This window comes from Malus sylvestris, chromosome 2 (genome assembly GCF_916048215.2).
Source record: "Malus sylvestris chromosome 2, drMalSylv7.2, whole genome shotgun sequence".
Classification (NCBI taxonomy): domain Eukaryota; kingdom Viridiplantae; phylum Streptophyta; class Magnoliopsida; order Rosales; family Rosaceae; genus Malus; species Malus sylvestris.
This window is the reverse complement of record NC_062261.1, coordinates 19,013,268-19,033,732: the sequence shown is the minus strand read 5'-3', so window position 1 is coordinate 19,033,732 and position 20,465 is coordinate 19,013,268. Positions and strand designations below refer to the sequence as shown.

Sequence of the window (20,465 nt, the reverse complement as noted above, 5' to 3'; positions counted from 1 at the left end):
TGATACTTTGTTATGTATTTTCAATGTAGGACATTCGACTTTCTCTTAAGCAAAAAGTATTCAAATCGATGAATTTTGGAGTGATTCCAATTGGAGGATGTTTGTGAGTTTTTTAAGATGATTATTTCAAAATTCCATATTTTTCTACTTAACCATTTGACTGTGGCAAAGAAATAAAGGCCCGGCGCGTAGCTTTCCTAGATTGACGTCTGGACGTTTTGGGCAGTTTAGAGGTCAAGATGGCATATTTTGAGGAAGATTCCTTCTGAGGATTGGTTGGGGACGTCTCAAGTTTTAAAAAAAGACATTTTAGGACAAAATCGGAGTTGATTTGATCAGTCAAAAGCATGATTTTTTGAGAAATCTGAATTTCAGTTTAAATAGGGAACTTTTTATTTTCTGTTTTATTATTTTATTATGTTTCCTAGTTTAATTCTAAGACCTTTTAGGGTTTTATTTTGGAGTAGTATAAATAAAATATTTAGCCATTAGAAATTTTTTTTGTTGGGGGGGGGGTGTGGGGGAAGAGAGGAGAACGCATAAAATTTAGGGACACACTACTTTGGAGTTTTTGACAATTCAAGTTTATTTTCAAGGTGTTTTCTATCCATGTTTTTAATAATGTTTTGTTTTATGATTATTCGTAGCTAGTTTCGTTTGCTAAGGCGAGGCTATGAGCCTTAGCAAGAATATGTAGTTTCTTTTCAGTTTGCTTATGATATTATGCATGCAAGTTTTGAATTATTAATTAAACTATCTAATTGTCTTGATGATTGATCACCATTAAGATATTTAGAAAAGTAATTTGATGCAATTCTAGCGAAGGGCTGTCCCTGAAATTGGCGTTGGCTTTTTGTGATTAATATGTGTAACTTCTTAGAATGAACGACTCATCTTAAGGGTTATATGGTTTTTCAAAAGGATTTCAAAAAACTTAGTGTTCACATTCAATATGCACGCCACGGACGAGTTGCATGTTAGATATGCATTCTATGTTGGAGCTTCCAAGTAGGATATATATTAAGAAAACCTAACTTTCAAATACTCATGTGTAAATCATAAGTAATTGGAAGAACTGCGTAAGATTGTTAAAGTGACGACGGAACCCTAGTGTTCAAATTTATTTTCAAAACTATTTTCTTTTATTTTCTTTACTTTCTCAATCTATTTACTTGTTTTTAATTAAATTCGTTTTTAATATTTTAGGTCATAAAATAAACTTCTTCCAAACTTATTTTCAAATAATTAATTTTTACATAAATTATTCATTTAATCAAGAACAACTTTGCTTGTGCGAGTATTTTTAAGTATTTTATCTCTAAAGATTTTATTCCTACTTTTGAAGATAGTAAAATCCCTATCAAAGATCCTCAAAATCCTCACAAACAGGATCTGGGGAGGATCCTCATTCTTAAAAAAGCACCATCACCGTGGCCCATGTCTGCTTACTGTCACATCCACGAATCGATGCGCTTGATCTTAAACGAACACATGCGCGAAATCAAATCCTCATATTTATAGCACGCCCACGCGACACACACGATTGTTTCCTCTCCTACACACAAACTAACAGCCACAACTGCTAAAATGCGCAACCCATAAAATTAAAAAAAATAAAATAAATTAAAAAGGTAAAGTAATAAATAAAAATTAACAGATAAAAACCACTCTGGTCTCTTTAACAGCGAGTAAAGAAAAGAAAAGAAAATAAAATAGTAACAATAATACGTGAAAGTACTACAAAGTACAAACAACCAAAAAATTAAAGATAAAATAAATTAAAACTGACATGAAATTACCGTTCAGGACAAGACAATAGAGGAAATAGCAGCAGCCGAGAGGGTGACAAGTACGGTCATCAGCAATGCAGGTGAGGCCACGTGACCAGCTCCGTTCCCGGAGGTGCTGTTCGCCGACTCAGCCGACGGAGCGTCCGCGGGAGATCCCCCCGGCGTCTCGGAAGGCGGCGCAGGCGGAGATGCGGCCAGAGGCGACGGCGCTTCTACTGAGGCCGGTCCCGGAGCGAGTACCGGCGCCGGGGAAGGGGCGGATACCGGGGCAGGGCCCGGCGCCGGCGAAGGAGACTTGCCGAAGAGCTCTGATGGAAGCAGCACATTGTCGACGGTGAAGATGGCGACGGGAGTCGCGTCCAGAACCGTGTCGGCGACTCGGGACGAGCCGACTCCGGTGTGGAGAGTGACCTGGTCGCCGGCAGTGGTTACTGTGAGATCGTACTTTCCGGCTCCGTTCGTCGCGAGAGTGCTGATTGGAGCCTTGGAGGTCTTAAGAGACCCGATCGGAGAGTAACCGGCAATGGCGTGGTACTGTAAGATGGAGACGAGCTCGGCATTGGTAAGCTTGCTCAGATCGGGGACGCCCTTCGCCTTAAACGCCTCATCGTTTGGAGCGAAAATCGTCAGTCCCTTGTCCGCCGCCGATTGGTACGTCTTGATGACGCCGGTGGAAACGATCAGCGACGCGAACTTCTTCGCGCCGGCTTTCTCCAGCAGGGCGGTGATGTTGGTGTCGGAGGCAGACGGCGCCGGCGCGGTCAGAATCCCGGGGGCGATGACCGGAGCGGAGATCTCCAAAACAGAGATGTTGTAGGGGATTTGCTTGACGGATTTGGTGTAGCTGGAGTCGAGCTTGGAGCCGGGAGCGGCGGAGCCGAAGCCGACCTTGCCGCCTTGGAGATCGGTGATGTTGACGAAGCCGAGATTACCGGGGGCGTGGCCGGTGGTCTGGTAGAGAGTGGTGGTGAGGACGGAGCCATCGGAGATTTTGTGGAGTTTCGGGGCGTCGTAGTAGTCGAGGAGGACGTGGAGGCTGAGGGCGTTTTTGATGACGGAGAGGGGGTGTTTGGCGGCAAGGGCGGAGATGGCGGCGTTGTTGAAAACGAGGACGGTGATTGTTTGGTGGGTGTTGATTTCGTCGGCGAGGCGTGTTTGGGTGAGGTAGCTGTTGTAGAGGGAGTAGTCCGGGAAGGCGGAGAGAATGTCGGTGATGTTGTGGGATTGGATTGTGGCGGCCAGGGACAGGAGAGTGAGGAGGATTAGAGTCCTGCTGCTTAGTGAAGCCATGGTTGGACTGAGTGAGAGTGAGAGTGAGAGAGAGAGTGTGAGAGAGAGAGATTAGATAGACAGAGAGAGAGAGAGAGTGAGGGGTTAACGACGGTTAAGGATTTAACTATGGTTGGGTTGACAGCTGGAAGGAGCAGGCAAGGCCATGTGCTTCTTATATTCTGTTTCTTTTGCGGGTGAAATGACCAGAATACCCTTGTCGCTTTTGGGGGTGTTTGGTTGGGAGATAAGGATGGTTTGTGATTGTGATTATGTTGTGTAGGGTTGCATCAGAAAAGGGTAAAAGTGGGATGGGAGGAGATTAGTATGATGTGTGGTGGATAGAAACGGATAGGTTTTGGGTAACGGCTCTAAACCCTAGGTGGGAGAAGTTGATAAAACTCAGGGTTTGGATATCCAAGCCTAAGATATTGAAAAAAATTTCAAGTTCGATTGCTAGTTTTTTTTAACGGACGAATTTTTAGTTTAATGATAACTTTCTTTCGAATGTTAAAAGTTTGAATGCATGTGCATTAGTTTGGTGAGTATTTTCGAGCATTTTAATTTTTATTCAACTAACTTTTAGTTTGATCTAATATTCATCCAAACATATAAGTGATTCTAACTTCGAATCTTTGTTTTATGGAATTTTTTCGTTAACCAACAAGTTATTTTGGTACCGACAATTCCAACTTTCATATATATTGTATTGTATTGTATTGGATACTGTAGAAATTAACCTTTACACATGAGTGCAATGTAATTGTTTGCATGTTAGATGATACCATCCTTTTGTATTAATAAGTCCCAGCTGCGTTGCTTTGTAAGCATGTAACCAAACATGGCCTTTGTCGTTGTCATCCATATTTTCTATACAAGCATATGGTTATGGTTAAGATTCATGAATATAAGTATTTTGACACACATTTTATACAGTCTACTTCGTAATGTATTTTAACGATCTATCTGTTTATCTTTTTTTTCCTTCAAATACCATCTCGACCAAAATCATCCGAATCTGAAGCTATATGACTGTTGGATTAAATTTAGTGTTTTTTTAGACCGTATTCATTCATTTTCCTCACTATAAATGAAAGTTTTAATTATTTTGGATTTGTCTAATTTGTTGTAAGGCTGGTTTATAAATGATAAATTGAAATATAGACTATTCGGATATTTGAAAAAGATACAGAATGGAAACCACAAAAATGTGTGTCAAAATGTGTGTCCCCGAATCCTAACTCATATATAAATCTTATGGATACCATATTTTATAGACCACATGATATGACGGTTGATGATTAGCTTTGTTATTTAATGATTTAGAGACCATCAACCAATGCATCATCATGTAGTTTACAAAATATGATTCAAATAAATGATCACTCTAGCATCACCCATATATATTATCCTCCCAATGTGTGTGCATATATATAATGGTTGTGTATGTATAATGATTGTTTGTTTTTTTTTTTTGAGCAAACGATATTATCTACACTAAATGAAGGGGGTGGCTTAGCCTCACAATGGACTATCAATAATGTGGTTCAAAGTCGCATTTGGTGAGAATCAAACCTAAGACCTCTTACTTACAAGTAAAGAGGAATACCACTATACCGTAGTATTAAGTGGCATGTTGTGGAACAAAGCATATTGTGGAACCAAAAGCTATTAGGAGTGCCCTAAATTATGGAACAGGATCCTAGGGATTAGTTCATGCTATTTGTTCATCAATCATCATGCGATCAGAAATTATTTTGAATTTTTTATTAAAAATTGAATACAAATATATCTAATCAAAATTGATCACACGATGTACGATAAATGATTAAAATAAATTGATTTCTAAGATTCTCGCAAAGAGAATCCGAAAATGAACCTCATCCCTAAATTATTGGGAAGGAGTTGAGAGGGTCAGTGGCTAATCACCATAAAACCTCCAACCCATTTTTGCTTCCCTTTACGTTTTGGCTATCTTTGGAACACAGACAGCTGGAACTGCCTTCCATATGGAAATCTTCAAATTAATTCAAAATAAATTATGTACGACCTGCTTTCCTGTTTTGGATTAATATATAGGAGTGTGCTATCTACACATTCCTTTTACTTTTCATATTCTTATTAATTTCTGTCATTTGACATTTTTCAATTCATCCAATTTGATGGTGAAAATTAAAATGGCGTGTGAGAAGTAAAAAATAGTGTATGAATATCATGTCTCAATATACATGACCAACTTTAATAGCGTCAAAGAAAAAAAAATATAAAAATCGAATTTCTTCTATCTTTTTCCTTGAAGGGTTTTGGTTATAAAGATTAAATTAAAACTTAATATGTATTTTAGCAAGGGAAAGAAGAAAGGAAAAAGAGGAATAACGTAAACAATGGATGCCAAGCATTAAGTCTCCCTCAATTGGAAGCAAAGAGCATGACTTTCATCTGAAATGGCACATTAGATTCCGTGTCATTTTTATTTTTTTACAGGTGATATTATCTACATTAATAGAGTAGAGAAGTGGGCTAAGTTTTACAATGAATTAGCAATAATGTAGTTTGAATTCGTTTTTGACGAAAATCGAACCTAAGACCTCTCACTTATGAATGAAAAGATACCATTAGACCGTAATACTGGAAGACTTCCTTGTCAATTTCATTTACGTTCTTTAATTGTTTATTAGATTTATTTTCCACCTCTGACAAGGTCAGAAAAGAACTATGTGGCGAAATGAGAGAGTGCGGCAAGATGAGAAAGCATTCTATGTGGCGAGGTGGGAAAGTATGAAAAGAAAACCTTCGACCGAGCTTGTCATCTAAATTTTGCTAAAAAAAGGATGCAAATTTTATTCGGAGAAAATTGATTTCTGGACACCCTTTTCATATTTTGCTTACTCGAATTCTGGCTTGAGACATTACATTATTACAAACGAAAAGCGTTGTCAAGAAAGCATAAGGATATGAATTTCTTCTTGTACAAGTTTGGATTTCTTTTGTTTGAGAAAGCAAAAAATGACTTGAGGTGATTGGTCGTGAGACAAGTTGGTCCCTATCACCCACAAGCATAAAAATGCGACAACGTTTTCTTTTTTCTTCCTTGCTGGGAGATGTGAAGTTCCTTTCCATGGTTTCACCTCTATATGAAATGCGACTTAGCGTCCTTTATCCAACTTGTTAATATATACAATAAAACACGCGGACATGCACGTTTCATATGTGTATTTTACCTCTACAATGGTGGTTCAAATATTTTATCACATAAACTAACCATCGTAACTAGTGGCGGATCCATAATTTCAATGTCGGGTGGTCCCAATGTAGAAGTTTCAAAAGTTCCAACATTGATCATCTTTATAAACATCATCAGTTTATATTGAATTTGGTTCACATCTTTATCAAATTTGGTTCATATGAATATATCAAGATTAAGCTCACATGTGTCAAAACCAACAAATGCTCCTCAACACCATAACGCAATTATGACTTTCCAAAGACCGAAAAACTGGCTTAAATCACAAGTAGACCTGATATTCGTGTCGTGTTTTGCAATATCTTAACAGATCGTATCGTGCAACACCTGTTAAAATAAATGGATAATATGATCCAACTTGTTAATATTAACGGATAATATGATTCGACCCGTTACCCGTTAAAGAAATATATTTTAAACCAATAAGTAATCAAATGAAAACTATAAAAACTCTCTTGTCTTTCAAGTATTACAAACCCCAAAATAAAAGGCTAAGGAAAAAAAAATATTAGTACATTGCGACAAAATATAAAATGTTCAAGGATATGCAAAAAAGTTATAATAATATAAGTGAGATGGGATCCAACGGTATGGATTTAAGAAGATTTGGGTTTTGAATAGTTTTTTTAATTAATGTAGAAGTGTGGAAAAAAAAAAAAAAAAATATATATATATATATATATATATATATATATATATATATATATATATATATAGACACAGGGAACATATTATTTAATCTTAAAGGTCAAAGTGAACCCTTTCATTCTGAATTAAAGAATTCAAAATGAATCAAATCTCCCTAGGTAGGATTCGAACCTACGACCAGTCAGTTAACAGTCGACTGCATACACACACACATATATAAACGCTCGTCATGATAAGCTTTACAATTTTCATGAAGAGCTCAACTTTGAAATTCACACTATAATCACATAAACTATAGTTTAAAATTTAGCCGCTGATTGCATTTACATTTACCCTCCATTCTTCTCACCAATTTTTTTTTTTTTGAAAACATAATCTTTTAGAGGATGTAGGAAGATGCACAATCGAATCGTTGATATTATGTTCAGAGTTTTATCGTTAGTGAAAATATTACTCGGAGTTTATAAAGTCTATAGAAACTACATAACATCGCTCACATTTTAGTTAACCATAAATATCGGAACGTGATATTAATGATCCAAACTATTCATTTTTCTATATGACACACCCCGACCTAGATCGAGGCATGCTGGCCGTCATGTGAAGATGACGTAGCCATGTGTACAGTGCGGAAACAATAATGATAAACAGAAATGCGAATAAATAAAACCAAACCAACTAGAGCTCTAGATAAGGTAAGGTGCAAGATGAGAATTAATGTGACTACACATAACTAGAGCATAAGTAGCCTAAGTGCAGTCCAGCATGACGAATACTAATTATACAGTACTAAAGATGGTCCTACACTAGTGATAATCTGTCAGAGCTGCCGTGAATTCCTCGTGAGCCACCAACAAGCCCTCCTACCTAAAACTTGGAGGGGCGCAAAACAGAAAGTGTGAGTGGGAAAAAACAAAGCTTTTCAAAACCATTTCATTTATCAAAAGTTCTAACTCATCGCCGTAAAACCTATATAAATTCCCAGAAAATAAAATATATAGACATATCTCAAAACTATACTCAGAATAGTGGAAATTATAGTATACCATGCCATATATCTCAAAGTAACAAAATAAGTAACTCAGGTGAAATAATCTCATGAATATAACATATCAGCCGAATCCACCTAAAGTGGCCTGTACGGCTGAATCTATAGCTCAACAAGTATGTCTGCACATGAGTCAAAACCACCTAATGTGGTCTGTACGACAGGGCTGGGTATAAATAAATACGCTCAAGTGTTACGATCACGTGAAGACTGTGCGTATAATCGCGGGTCACCTATGAGTCGGAACCACCTAAAGTGGTCTGTATGATAGGAATATGCACCTAACTTGGATCCAAGGTGAGCGTATGGTGCGGGAGGTGAACATCACGTGAAGGACTGCGCCCTAACCATTGGCGGGAGCACTAACACTGGGGTGCAGGTTTATAAGCTTTCAACACATCTCACAAGATCATTAATTCACAATAACAATCTACAACTCACCTGATACTTACCTGAGCGGCCACCGCGTTGAATCACATATGTATATACCATACAATTTCATAGTCTAAGTATAAATCAATAGGCATGGCATTTCAAAACATAATTTCATTTAAACACATTTTTTGGGAAAAATGCCAAGTATATAAGTATATACTGAAAACCAAAAGCCCACTCATTGATATGTGGAAGGGTCGTAACCCCCGAGCCTTGCTTGACTGCGCTCGTCCTCAAGATAGGTCTCACCTATATGCTAAACAACTATATACACATTATTTAAAGCACATAACCAAAACTAGGTAATAACTTCTCATACATTGCTTAATTGGGGTGTTGGAATATACCAACGTGATCTACTCAACCCCACGAACATCCCCATATTTTTAGAAAAAAATTTCGATGTCCCATGCGCCCTCACGCGCCGGCCAAGGCACGGCCAGATGCGCCACCCACGAGCAGGCACGTGCTTGGCACACTGACGGATTCCTTAATAGCATTAGGGAGTATTTCGTTAAATAAAAGCATACACCGTTAAAGATACCTGACGCCGTTAGAATATTCCGTCAAAGTTGACGGAATATTTGCCTTCTTCTCTAGCGAGTCACCGGATTCCGTCTCCGTCCGTGTCACTGGAAACTGAAAAACTTTAAAGCTTCATATCTTTTCCATTTCTCAACCAAATTCGATGAATTTTCACCAAAATGAAGCTTACAACGAGTAGAACACATTCTTACCACTTTGGGGGACCTAAAAACAACGGAAACTCGCCGGAACCCCTCACCAAAGTTCGGGAAATTCAAGTTCTACAAGCTCTCATGACCAACTAAGGGTACGAATCGACTCCTGGGCTTGCAAGGAACATGAAAACCACCTTCACAGTCTCGATTCGTGCCTGCAAAGGTTAGTTTGAAATATGTCAGTACAATTGTACTGAAATGGAAAGAGGTTCGAGAGGGATGAGAGAGAGAGAAAGTCAACGGGAGTTTGTGTATGGGTGTGTGTGGTTCTAGTTGGGTCACCAACCAAACACAAACAAAATCCTAAGTTCTAATTGGGTCCAATTAGCTAGGAAAGAAATTAATTGGTCAGTTTCCTTTGCCCACTAATACAAAACACAATCCAACGCTCAAGGGCAAAATGGTCATTTCACGTTATCGAGGATAAAATAATATACACATTCGGGACGGGTTCACAACTACCCCCTTAAGAAAATTTCATCCCCAAAATTTACATACAATAATGTACAAACCACTAATAACCATAAAAAAAGCGTGGGTACATTTCCTTCATATGCTCATCTGTCTCCCACATAGCTTCTTCCACTGAGTGATTCCTCTACAAAACTTTCACTAAGCGCACAGTCTTATTCCTCATAACTTTGTCTTTCCAATCCAAAATCGTCACTGGTTCCTCATCATAAGATAAATCTGGATTAATTTCCAATGGTTGATGAGGTATCACATGTGATGGATTTGAAACATAATGATAGAGCATGGAAACATGAAAAACATTGTGCACTTTAGACAACTCTGGAGGCAACTCAAGCCTGTAAGCAACCTCACCAACTCGCTAGATGATCATATACGGTCTAATGTACCTAGGACTTAGCTTACCTTTCTTCCCGAACCGCACAACACCTCTCCACGATGATAACTTTAGGAATACCCAATCACCAACTTTATACACTTTATCAACGGCATGCTTATCTGCTAGACTCTTTTGTCGATCCTGAGCCACTTTCAAATTAGACTTAATTCTCTGAATATTCTGAGTAGTCTCATCCACAATCTCAGGGCCCACCAAAAGTCTTACACCAATCTCTGACTAACATAAAGGAATACGACAAGACTTGCCATAAAGTGCTTCAAATGATGACATACCAATACTCGAATGGTAGCTATTGTTATATGCAAACTCCATCAAATCTAACCGCTGATGCCAGGTGTCGCCAAACTGCAATACCGAAGATCTCAGCATATCTTCTAACGTCTGAATAGTCCTATCAGATTGTCCGTTTGTCTGAGAATGATATGTCGTACTATAAAGTAACCTCGAACCAAGAGCCTCATGAAATGCTACCCAGAACTTAGAAGTAAATCTAGGATTCCGATCCGAGATAATACTAACCGGAACTCCATGATACTTAACAATCTTCGATATGAGCAATTTAGCTAATTGGCTTAAAGAATATTTCTCCCTAACTAGAATAAAATACGTTGACTTAGTAAGCCGATCAACTATCACCTAAATGCCATTATAACCATTTTGTGTACGAGGAAGTTTGTACACAAAATCTATAGTAATGTCTTCCCACTTCCATTGTGGAACGGGAAGTGGCTGCATCAATCCAAATAGCTATTTCCTTTCAGCTTTGACCTGCTGACAAATAGCACACATACTCATATACTCAGCAATTTCTCTTTTCATACTCAGCTAATAATAAAATGGTCGAATGGTATGATACATTTTTGTACCTTCAGGATGCATCGCATATGTCGAACAGTGCGCTTCATCCAAAATTTCTTTCTTTAACTCAGCATTATTTGGCACATACATTCTTCATTCCTGCATAAGCATGCCATCCGATTCTCTAATCCTTAGATCTTTCTTTTTCCCATCATTTCTTGCTTAGATTAATTCCTAGATTTCCTCATCATACATCTGAGCCTCGAGTACTCAATCAATCAAAATTAGTCTGACCTGGAAACTAGCAAGTAAAGCTTCCTCTCGATCTTCCACCCCTAACTTCACTCCAGTGGACCTCATATCTACAAGAAGAGGAACATGACAAGCACACAAAAAATTAATTCTCGCTTGAGGCTTCCTACTAAGTGCATCTGCCACTACATTTGCACGACCAAGGTGATAATCAATTGTGCAATCATAATCACTGAGCAACTCTATCCATCTTCGTTGCTGAAGATTAAGATCCCTTTGAGTGAAAAGATAATGAAGACTCTTATGATCTATAAAAATCTTACATTTTTCACCATAAAGATAATGTCTCCACATTTTCAAAGCAAAGATAATAGCTACTAATTCAAGATCATGAGTAGGATAATTCATCTCATGAGGCTTCAACTGTCTTGAAGTATAAGCAATCACCATACCATGCTGCATCAACACACAACCTAGACCATTCAAGGAAGCATCATTGTAGATCTCAAAATTACCATTATCATCTGGAAACGCCAAAACGGGTGCATGAGTGAGACAATATTTCAACTGCTGAAAACTCTGTTCACAATTATCATCCCACTTAATTTTAACATCATTCATGGTTAACCTCGTTAGTGGTAAAGCCATAACAGAAAAATCCTTAACAAACCGTCTATAATAACCAGCTATGCCAAGAAAACTCTGTACCTCAGTGACGGTTCGTGGTTGCTCCCAATTTTCAACAGCTGCTATCTTTTGAGGATCCACCAGAATACCTTGAGCTGAAATAATATGTCCCAAAAAATGCCACTTGATCTAGGCAAAATTGGCACTTGCTAAACTTGGCATACAACTGTTGTTCCCTTAATTTCTTCAACACCAAAGTAAGATGTCAAACATGCTCTGACTTAGACTTAGAGTATACCAAAATATTGTCAATAAAGACAATAACAAACCTGTCCAAGTATTGCTGGAATACTTAATTCATCAAATCCATAAAAGCTGCAGGTGCATTAGTCAATCCGAATGGCATCACAAGAAACTCATAATGACCATATCGAGTCCTAAAGGTTGTCTTAGGGACATCCTCACTTCTGATCTTTAATTGATAATAACTAGACCTCAAATCAATCTAAGAAAACACAAAGGTGCCTTGAAGCTGATTAAATAAATCATCTATATGCGGCAATGGATAACGGTTTTTAATCGTTACCCGATTTAATTGCCTATAATCAATGCATAGCCTCAAAGTTTCATCTTTCTTTCTCACAAATAACACCGGAGCTCCCTAAGGTGAAGTACTAGGCTGAATAAAACCCTTATCAACTAATTCCTGCAACTAAATTTTTAATTCCCTCAATTTAGTAGGAGCCATTCGATAAGAAGTTAAAGATATAAGATCTGTACCTAGAAGTAAATCAATGGTGAACTCCACGTCTCTGTTTGGCGGCAATCCAAGTAAATCATCAGGGAATACGTCAGGAAAATGCCTGACCAGCTGAACATTCTCCACACTAACAAAAGTATCATCATTCAATACCACATGAGCCAAATATCCTTGACAACCTTTCTCTAACAACTTTTTAGCCCTTATGGCAGAAATAACACCATGTCTCACCCCACTATGCTCGCCCACAAAAGTAACCTCAGGTAATCCAGGACGATGAAATGTAACTGATTTCCCGTAGCAATCTATATTAGCACGATTGTAATGCAACCAATCTGTGCCCAAAATCACATCAAAATCCACAATATCTAATGGGATAAGATTAGTTGGCATAACTACATCCTCCACTAATATACACAACTAACGTAACATCTCTCTCCTCTGGGCATCGCAAACTCTAACTCATACCCAAGAGGTGTAGGATGAAGTTGTGTCATTTGAGCAAACGTATGAGAAATAACAAAATGCATAGCACCACAATCAACTAATACTCTTGCAAAATGATCAAGAATATTCAATGTACCCATGATCAAATTAGGATTATTTTGAGCATCCTGCAGTGTCATGTGGTGAATACATCCTTGAGCCTGATATCGACCTCCACGACCTCTGCTAGTCTGACCACTACGACTTTGCACATTACGCCCCTGAACTGGCTGGTTGGGCTGCCTCGATGATACTGCATTGCTAGAAGCAGCCTCCATATGCTGAGACTGTCCACCAAGGTACCATTGTGACCTACCAGCTGAATATGGCGAATATGGCATATAACCTCCAGAATACTGAGGATAACCACTCTACTGATATGAGTCATGTGGATACTGATACTGCCATGCAGAATAAGGAGCTATATCGCCCTGTTAATGATAAGCACATCTACGACCCGGCTGGGCATAACCACTAGATCCTGAAACTTGTTGGGTCGGCCCTAGGGGTGGTAAGTAAGGCTGTTGGGGCCTATGCTGATTCTGAGGACAATGCATAACTCGATGCCCCAATTGACCATAGGTAAAACATTCGCTATTGCCTCGCCTACAATTCCCAAAATGCCGATTATTACACCTACGACATAAAGGTGCACCCGTGCCACCAGAATCTCTCTGCCTCTGAAAACGAGGACTTCCAGAAAATCTATCACCTCTCATCTGACCAATGGAACTCATACCCCCGCTATAAGAACTGGAACTGGCTCCACCTCTCTTAAAGCTCTGAGTCTTGTGAGGTCTAAAAAATGATTGGCCTTTACCTTTATCATCTTTCTTCTGACTTCCATCATTTTCTTCCTCTTCACTGTCACTAGGTGACACACCCCGACCCAGAAAGTCCACTAGGACTCCGAATCAAGTTGTGTTGGCCGACACCTGGAAGGTGACGAAGCCATAGAATGTGATAATGTGTAAAAATGTGATTAAATTTAAACTTAAAAGTGGCTATATACATAAATACGCGGTGAGTGGGTGTGCACCCATTTCACACGTGATACAGAGCATAATACAGTACAGTGAGCAAAGATAATAATTATACCATCATAAGGAGCCACTTGAACTGGGAATGCCACAAGTCCTAGTCAATACGGAACCTTGCTACTAGAACCTGGAAGGGGTGCAAAAATAGAAAGTGTGAGTGGTCAAGACAAAGATTTTCAAAATCAATTCCATTATCAAAGGTAGTAACCCCTCGCCGTAAAACCTTTATAGTTTCCAGCAAATCATATTACGTAGAAGTATGAAATCACAAGTATTCTAACCGTAAACCCATGAGTATACCACTACCCAGTATCTCATTAGTAATATAAATAATCATGTGCTTAATAAACCAAACTAGCACGCAAGTTGGAATCACTTATGGTGATATGTACGACTTATCCATATCTCATCATATATCTTGTCAATCATTGCTAGCATATAAGTCGGAGTCACCTTTAGTGATTTGTACGACTGCATTTATATCTCATCAATCATTGCTAGCACATAAGTCGGAATCACCTCTAGTGATCTGTACGATTGCATTCATATCTCATCGATCATTGTTATCACATAAGTCATAATCACCTTTAGTGATCTGTACGACTGCATTTATATCTCATGGATCATTACTAGCACATAAGTTGGAATCACCTCTAGTGATCTGTACGACTGCATTCATATCTCATGGATCATTACTGACATAAGTCGGAGTCACCTCTAGTGATCTGTACGACTGCTAGAACATAAGTCGGAATCACCTCTAGTGATATGTATGACTGCATTCATATCTCATTGATCATTACTAGCACATAAGTCAGAATCACTTCTAGTGATCTGTATGACTACATTCATATCTCATTGATTATATGCAAATAATATGTCAGCCGGATCCACCTCTTGTGGCCTGTACGGCTAAGTCTATAGCTCATATCTCAAACTAGCTGGAGTCACCTCTAGTGACCTATATGGCATTACGCCTGCACACGAGTCGGAACCACGGTAGTGGTCTATACGATAGGCCTGGGTGTAAATGAATACGCTCAAGTGCTATGATCACGTGAAAAGTCACATACGAGTCGGAACCACCTATAGTGGTTTGTACGACAGGCCTGTGCACCTACCTTGAATTCAAGGTGAGCGTATGGTATGGGAAGTGAACCTTACGTGAAGGACTGTGCCTTGGCCACGTGCGAGAGCACTAACACCGAAGTGCAAGTTTATGAGCTTTAAATGCATCTATTACAACATGTACGACTCATAAGCAACCTGTACGACAATGCCGGAGTTGCCTACTATTGCAACCTATACGACAGTGTCAGAGTTGCTTAAAACATATATGTAGTCATACCATAACCCCATCAATTCAACTAATACCGTATACTTACCTGAACTTACATGTGTGTCCTGCGTTCCCCTTTGCACTTCAGAGCGTTCACAATAATTATGTGCAAGGAATATACATATGAATATGCCATGATGAAATCTAAAATTAAAACATTTCCTAGTATTTCCAATTATATAATACGGCGTACTAACTATTAATCACCAAAACATAAAGTTAAAACGCACAGTTTTCACCATTGTCCCTCACATTGCTCAATTCCCCAAACGATGCTATTGTTTCAATTATTTAGTCTCATTTATTATATGGCTGCATCTAACGTCTCGCTAGACTGCCTACATATCGAAAATTGGACGGAAAACCCGTCAAAATTGATAGCAAGGGCGCGGATCGTAACCGGGTCAAAAGAAACCTGGCACGTTCCTCACCTTTTCTCTTCCCTCATTTCCCTCATTTCCTTCCCTTATGATTGGGTAGTTTCTTCCTCTCCCCTTTCCTGATTCGTTCATCTCCCCTCTGTGCTCTCTTCCTCCCATCTCTTCCGCTGCCATCAGGCATCCCTTCCTTCCCCCTTTTCGTCACACACACACACACACACACGTCCTTTTAATTAGTATACAATAATATAATATAATTAGAAAAGTTATTTCTTCAAAATAGTTTCGGTTCATCACTCTAAATTCACTTCTGCTTGCACATACTCATTCGTATCGTCGAGTACCTCAGGAATACGCTAACAGAATATTTAGTATGTCTTGCAAAAAGATGTCCCCTTCTACTTACTATAAGTAAGATGCCTTAGATGGGACCAGTCTCCAGGGAAGGTTTTGATTCTTCACAGACAGGAGAGGGATAAGAGGGGCATTGTACTGACTTTGGGAAGGGATCCACTAAAAGGAATTCCTGCTCATTGACTCACTTTGGGAACTGATCACAATAAGGGTGATCTACATGTTAGTCAATGAAAGTCAAAACCTTCGTCTCTAAGGCATTTTCGTAATTTCACATTTTAAAATTTATAAATTAATAAAATTTGGGACAAGTTGTCACACTAGGCATATTCTCTTAATCTTTAATCCACAACAAAATCTCATAAAACTCCTGATAAGTAGCACAGGGAGTAGTGGTTGCCATAGAACGCCATTTCTTTTTAGTACCCAATCTAAAGCGACGAAGCATCTCAACCGAATTAGCAGCAACCTCTGGATCATAGCGAGATAAATCAGTAAACCTCCTGTAGTAATCATTAGCTAACATCTTTCCCTGCTTTAGATGCGTGAATTCTTGATTCTTGTGATCTATATACTTTAGAGGAATGAATCTCTTCTGGAATAACTGCTTAAAAACTTCCTAATCAGCAGCTTCCTCTGGTGATAACTGATAAAACTCATGTCTCCACCAAGATGCGGGTTCTGGACCTAAAAACCAGGTAGTCTTCTCAACCCACCTATCAGGAGGAAGACTCCCCTAACTCTGTTTTACACGGAAAATCTTCTCAACATGATTGAGCCACCGCTCTGCTCCTTCATGTCCTTCATTACCCATGAAATGATTCAACTTCAGATTATACACAATCTCTAGAGGAGTCATTTGAGGAGGACAAAGTGAAGACTGAATAACATTAGCTATAGCTTCCCTTAATTGGGTAATATCAGGGAAACTAGGCTCAACTGAAGGACGTGGCTCTCTACGACGCGACATAGTTCTAACAGAAGACACCAAGATAATTAGAATATTCACAAGATATACAGAACTGCAAAACCTAGGCTATGATACCAAACTGACACACCCCGACCTAGATTGAGGCATGTTGATCGTCACGTAAGGGTGACGTAGCCATGTGCACAGTGTGGAAGCAATAATGATATACGGAAATGCGAATAAATAAAACCAAACTATCACGTGAGGGTGACGTAGCCATATGCACAGTGCGCAAACAATAATGATATACGGAAATGCGAATAAATAAAACCAAACCAACTAGAGCTCTAGATAAGTTAAGGTGCAAGACGAGAATAAGTGTGACTATACATAACCAGAACATAAGTAGCCTAAGTGCAGTCCAGCATGATGAATACTAATTATACAATACTAAAGATGGTCCTACATTAGTGATAATCTGTCAGAGCTACCGTGAATTCCTCATGAGCCACCAACAAGCACTCCTACCTAAAACTTAAAGGGGCGCACAACATAAAGTGTGAGTGGGCAAAAACAAAGCTTTTCAAAACCATTTCATTTATCAAAAGTTCTAACCCCTCGCCGTAAAACCTGTATAAATTCCTAGAAAATAGAATATATAGACATATCTTAAAACTATACTCATAATAGTGGAAATCATAGTATACCATACCATATATCTCAAAGTAACAAAATAAGTAACTCAAGTGAAATAATCTCATGAAATATAACATATCAGCCGGATCTACCTAAAGTGGCCTATACGGCTGAATCTATAGCTCAACAAGTATGCCTACACCCGAGTTGGAACCACCTAATGTGGTCTGTATGACAGGGCTGTGTGTAAATAAATACGCTCAAGTGCTACGATCACGTGACGACTGTGCGAATAATCGCTGGCCACCTACGAGTCAGAACCGCTTAAAGTGGTTTATACGACAGGACTATGCACCTAACTTGGATCCAAGGTGGGCGTATGGTGCAGGAGGTGAACATCACGTGAAAGATTGTGCCCCAACCATGGGCGGGAGAACTAACACCGAGGTGCAGGTTTATGAGCTCTCAACACATCTCACATGATCATCAATTCACAATAACAATCTACAACTCAAACAATCTACAACTCACCTGATACTTACCTGAGCATCCACCATGTCGAATCACGTATGTATATACCATACAATTTCATAGTCTAAGTATAAATCAATATGATGGCATTTCAAAACATAATTTCGTTTAAACACATTTTTTGGGAAAAACGCCAAGTATATATGTATATACTGAAAACCAAAAGCCCACTCACTAATATGTGGAAGGGTCGTAACCCCCGAGCCTTGCTTGACTACGCTCGTCCTTAGGATAGGTCTCACCTATATGCGAAACAACTATATACATGTTATTTAAAGCACATAACCAAAACTAGGTAATAACTTCTCATACATTGCTCAATTGGGGTGTTTGAATATACCAACGTGATCTACTCAACCCCACGAACATCCCCATATTTTTAGAAAAAAATTTCGATGTCCCATGCGCCGCCCACGTGCAGGCACGTGCCTGACACACTGACAGATTCCCTAACGGCGTTAGGGAACATTTTGCTAAATAAAAGCATATGCTGTTAAAGATACATGACACCGTTAGAATATTCCATCAAAGTTGACGGAATATTCGCCTTCTTCTCCGGCGAGTCACCAGATTCCGTCGCCGTCACCGTCTGTGTCACTGGAAATTGGAAAAAAATTTAAAGCTTCATATCTCTTCCATTTCTCAACCAAATTCGATGAAATTTTCATCAAAATGAAGCTTACAACGAGTAGAACACATTCTTACCACTTTGGGGGACCTAAAAACAATGGAAACTCGTCGAAAAAACTCGAGGAAACTGACCAAACCCTGCAACTATATAAACCCGAGTGTTCTTACATCAAAATCACTCCAAAATCGATCCAACGTGCTAGAAAAGCAAGAATAATACCTTATTAGGTCTCAAAACCACTTAAAACCTTCGCGATCACATTGGAGGAAAATCACCCCTCACCGGAGTTTGGGAAATTCAAGTTCTACAAGCTCTCACGACCAACTAAGGGTACGAATCGACTCCTGGGCTTGCAAGGAACATGAAAACCACCTTCACAGTCTCGATCTGTGCCTGCAAAGGTTGGTTTGAAATCTGTCCGTACAATTGTACGGAAATGGAAAAAGGTCCGAAAGGGAGGAGAGAGTCAACGGGAGTTTGTATATGGGTGTATGTGGTCCTAGTTGGGTCACCAACCAAACACAAACAAAATCCTAAGTTCTAATTGGGTCAAATTAGCTAGGAAAGAAATTAATTGGTCACTTTCCTTTGCCCACTAATACAAAACACAATCCAATGCTCAAGGGCAAAATGGTCATGTCACGCTATCGAGGATAAAATAATATACACATTCGGGATGGGCTGTCACACTATATCCTTAAAAGACCATGTTTTCAATACAAAAAAAATCGAAAAAATGAAATTCGGCAAGAAGAATAAAGTGTAAACGATAATCAACAGTTAAATAAAAATATAAGATTTATGGATTATGCGTGCCGGATTTCGGAGTTGACCTCATCACAAAGTTGTGAAGTTTGTCATTACAAGTGATTCTGTATTTTTCCTTACATTTTCACTTCTATATAATTATTATTAATTTTATAATTTTACCGTCAAATAAAAATACTATTCATGAGTGTTTAGAATGTTTTAAAAATCTAAACGACGATGTTTACCATCGTCTACGCATGTAGGATGCAATCACAATCTAAGCTAAACGACAATGTAACAAACGAATCTCGCTTTTAAGAGGATAAAACATTTATGAGTGTGACTGTATGAGACAAACTAATAAACTTGTGGCTGTATGAGATAGACTAATAAACTTTGTTAAGTCGTTGACTCTAAAATTGAAAGTTTGTTTTTTTGCCTATAATAATATTATACTAGTTGATTTGGATTTTCGACAATGGGTCAAGTAAAATTTATTCCATTAATAATAATAAGAAACTCTAGTAATAAAAATAAATAAATAAAACTTAATTTTTTAAAACTTTTATAGAATAATAGTACAATAATACATATGTAATATACCATATATACGCAATGACTATTGTATTTTATAGAAAGTTTTTTTAGTAGTTTAACTTTAAAATCATTAAAATAATTTTTTTCTTAACGGGTCGAAACATGTTACACATGTTACCTAGAAGTAAACATGTTATTAATGGGTTCTTAATGAGTGATCCGATAATGACCCGATTATTTATCATGTTGACTCAAACTCATTATTTTCGTGTCGTGTTAACGAATCTATAAGAAACTGTCAGGTCTAATCACAAGTATACATATCAATTTAAATGGTTAGCATCTATATTATAAATTGGGTCTAGGAGTCTAAGATGATAAAAAAAAGG

The 20,465-nt window shown here is 38.5% G+C and overlaps 1 protein-coding gene across 1 annotated transcript; it reads right to left on the bottom strand.

Annotated features, from left to right (window-relative positions):
- Positions 1-1,623: 1,623 nt before the first annotated feature.
- LOC126610092 (fasciclin-like arabinogalactan protein 8) lies at positions 1,624-3,178 on the bottom strand. Its single transcript, XM_050278064.1, has one exon. The coding sequence runs from the start codon at positions 3,078-3,080 to the stop codon at positions 1,803-1,805; it is 1,278 nt and encodes a 425-aa protein (XP_050134021.1). The 5' UTR covers positions 3,081-3,178; the 3' UTR covers positions 1,624-1,802.
- Positions 3,179-20,465: the final 17,287 nt, after the last annotated feature.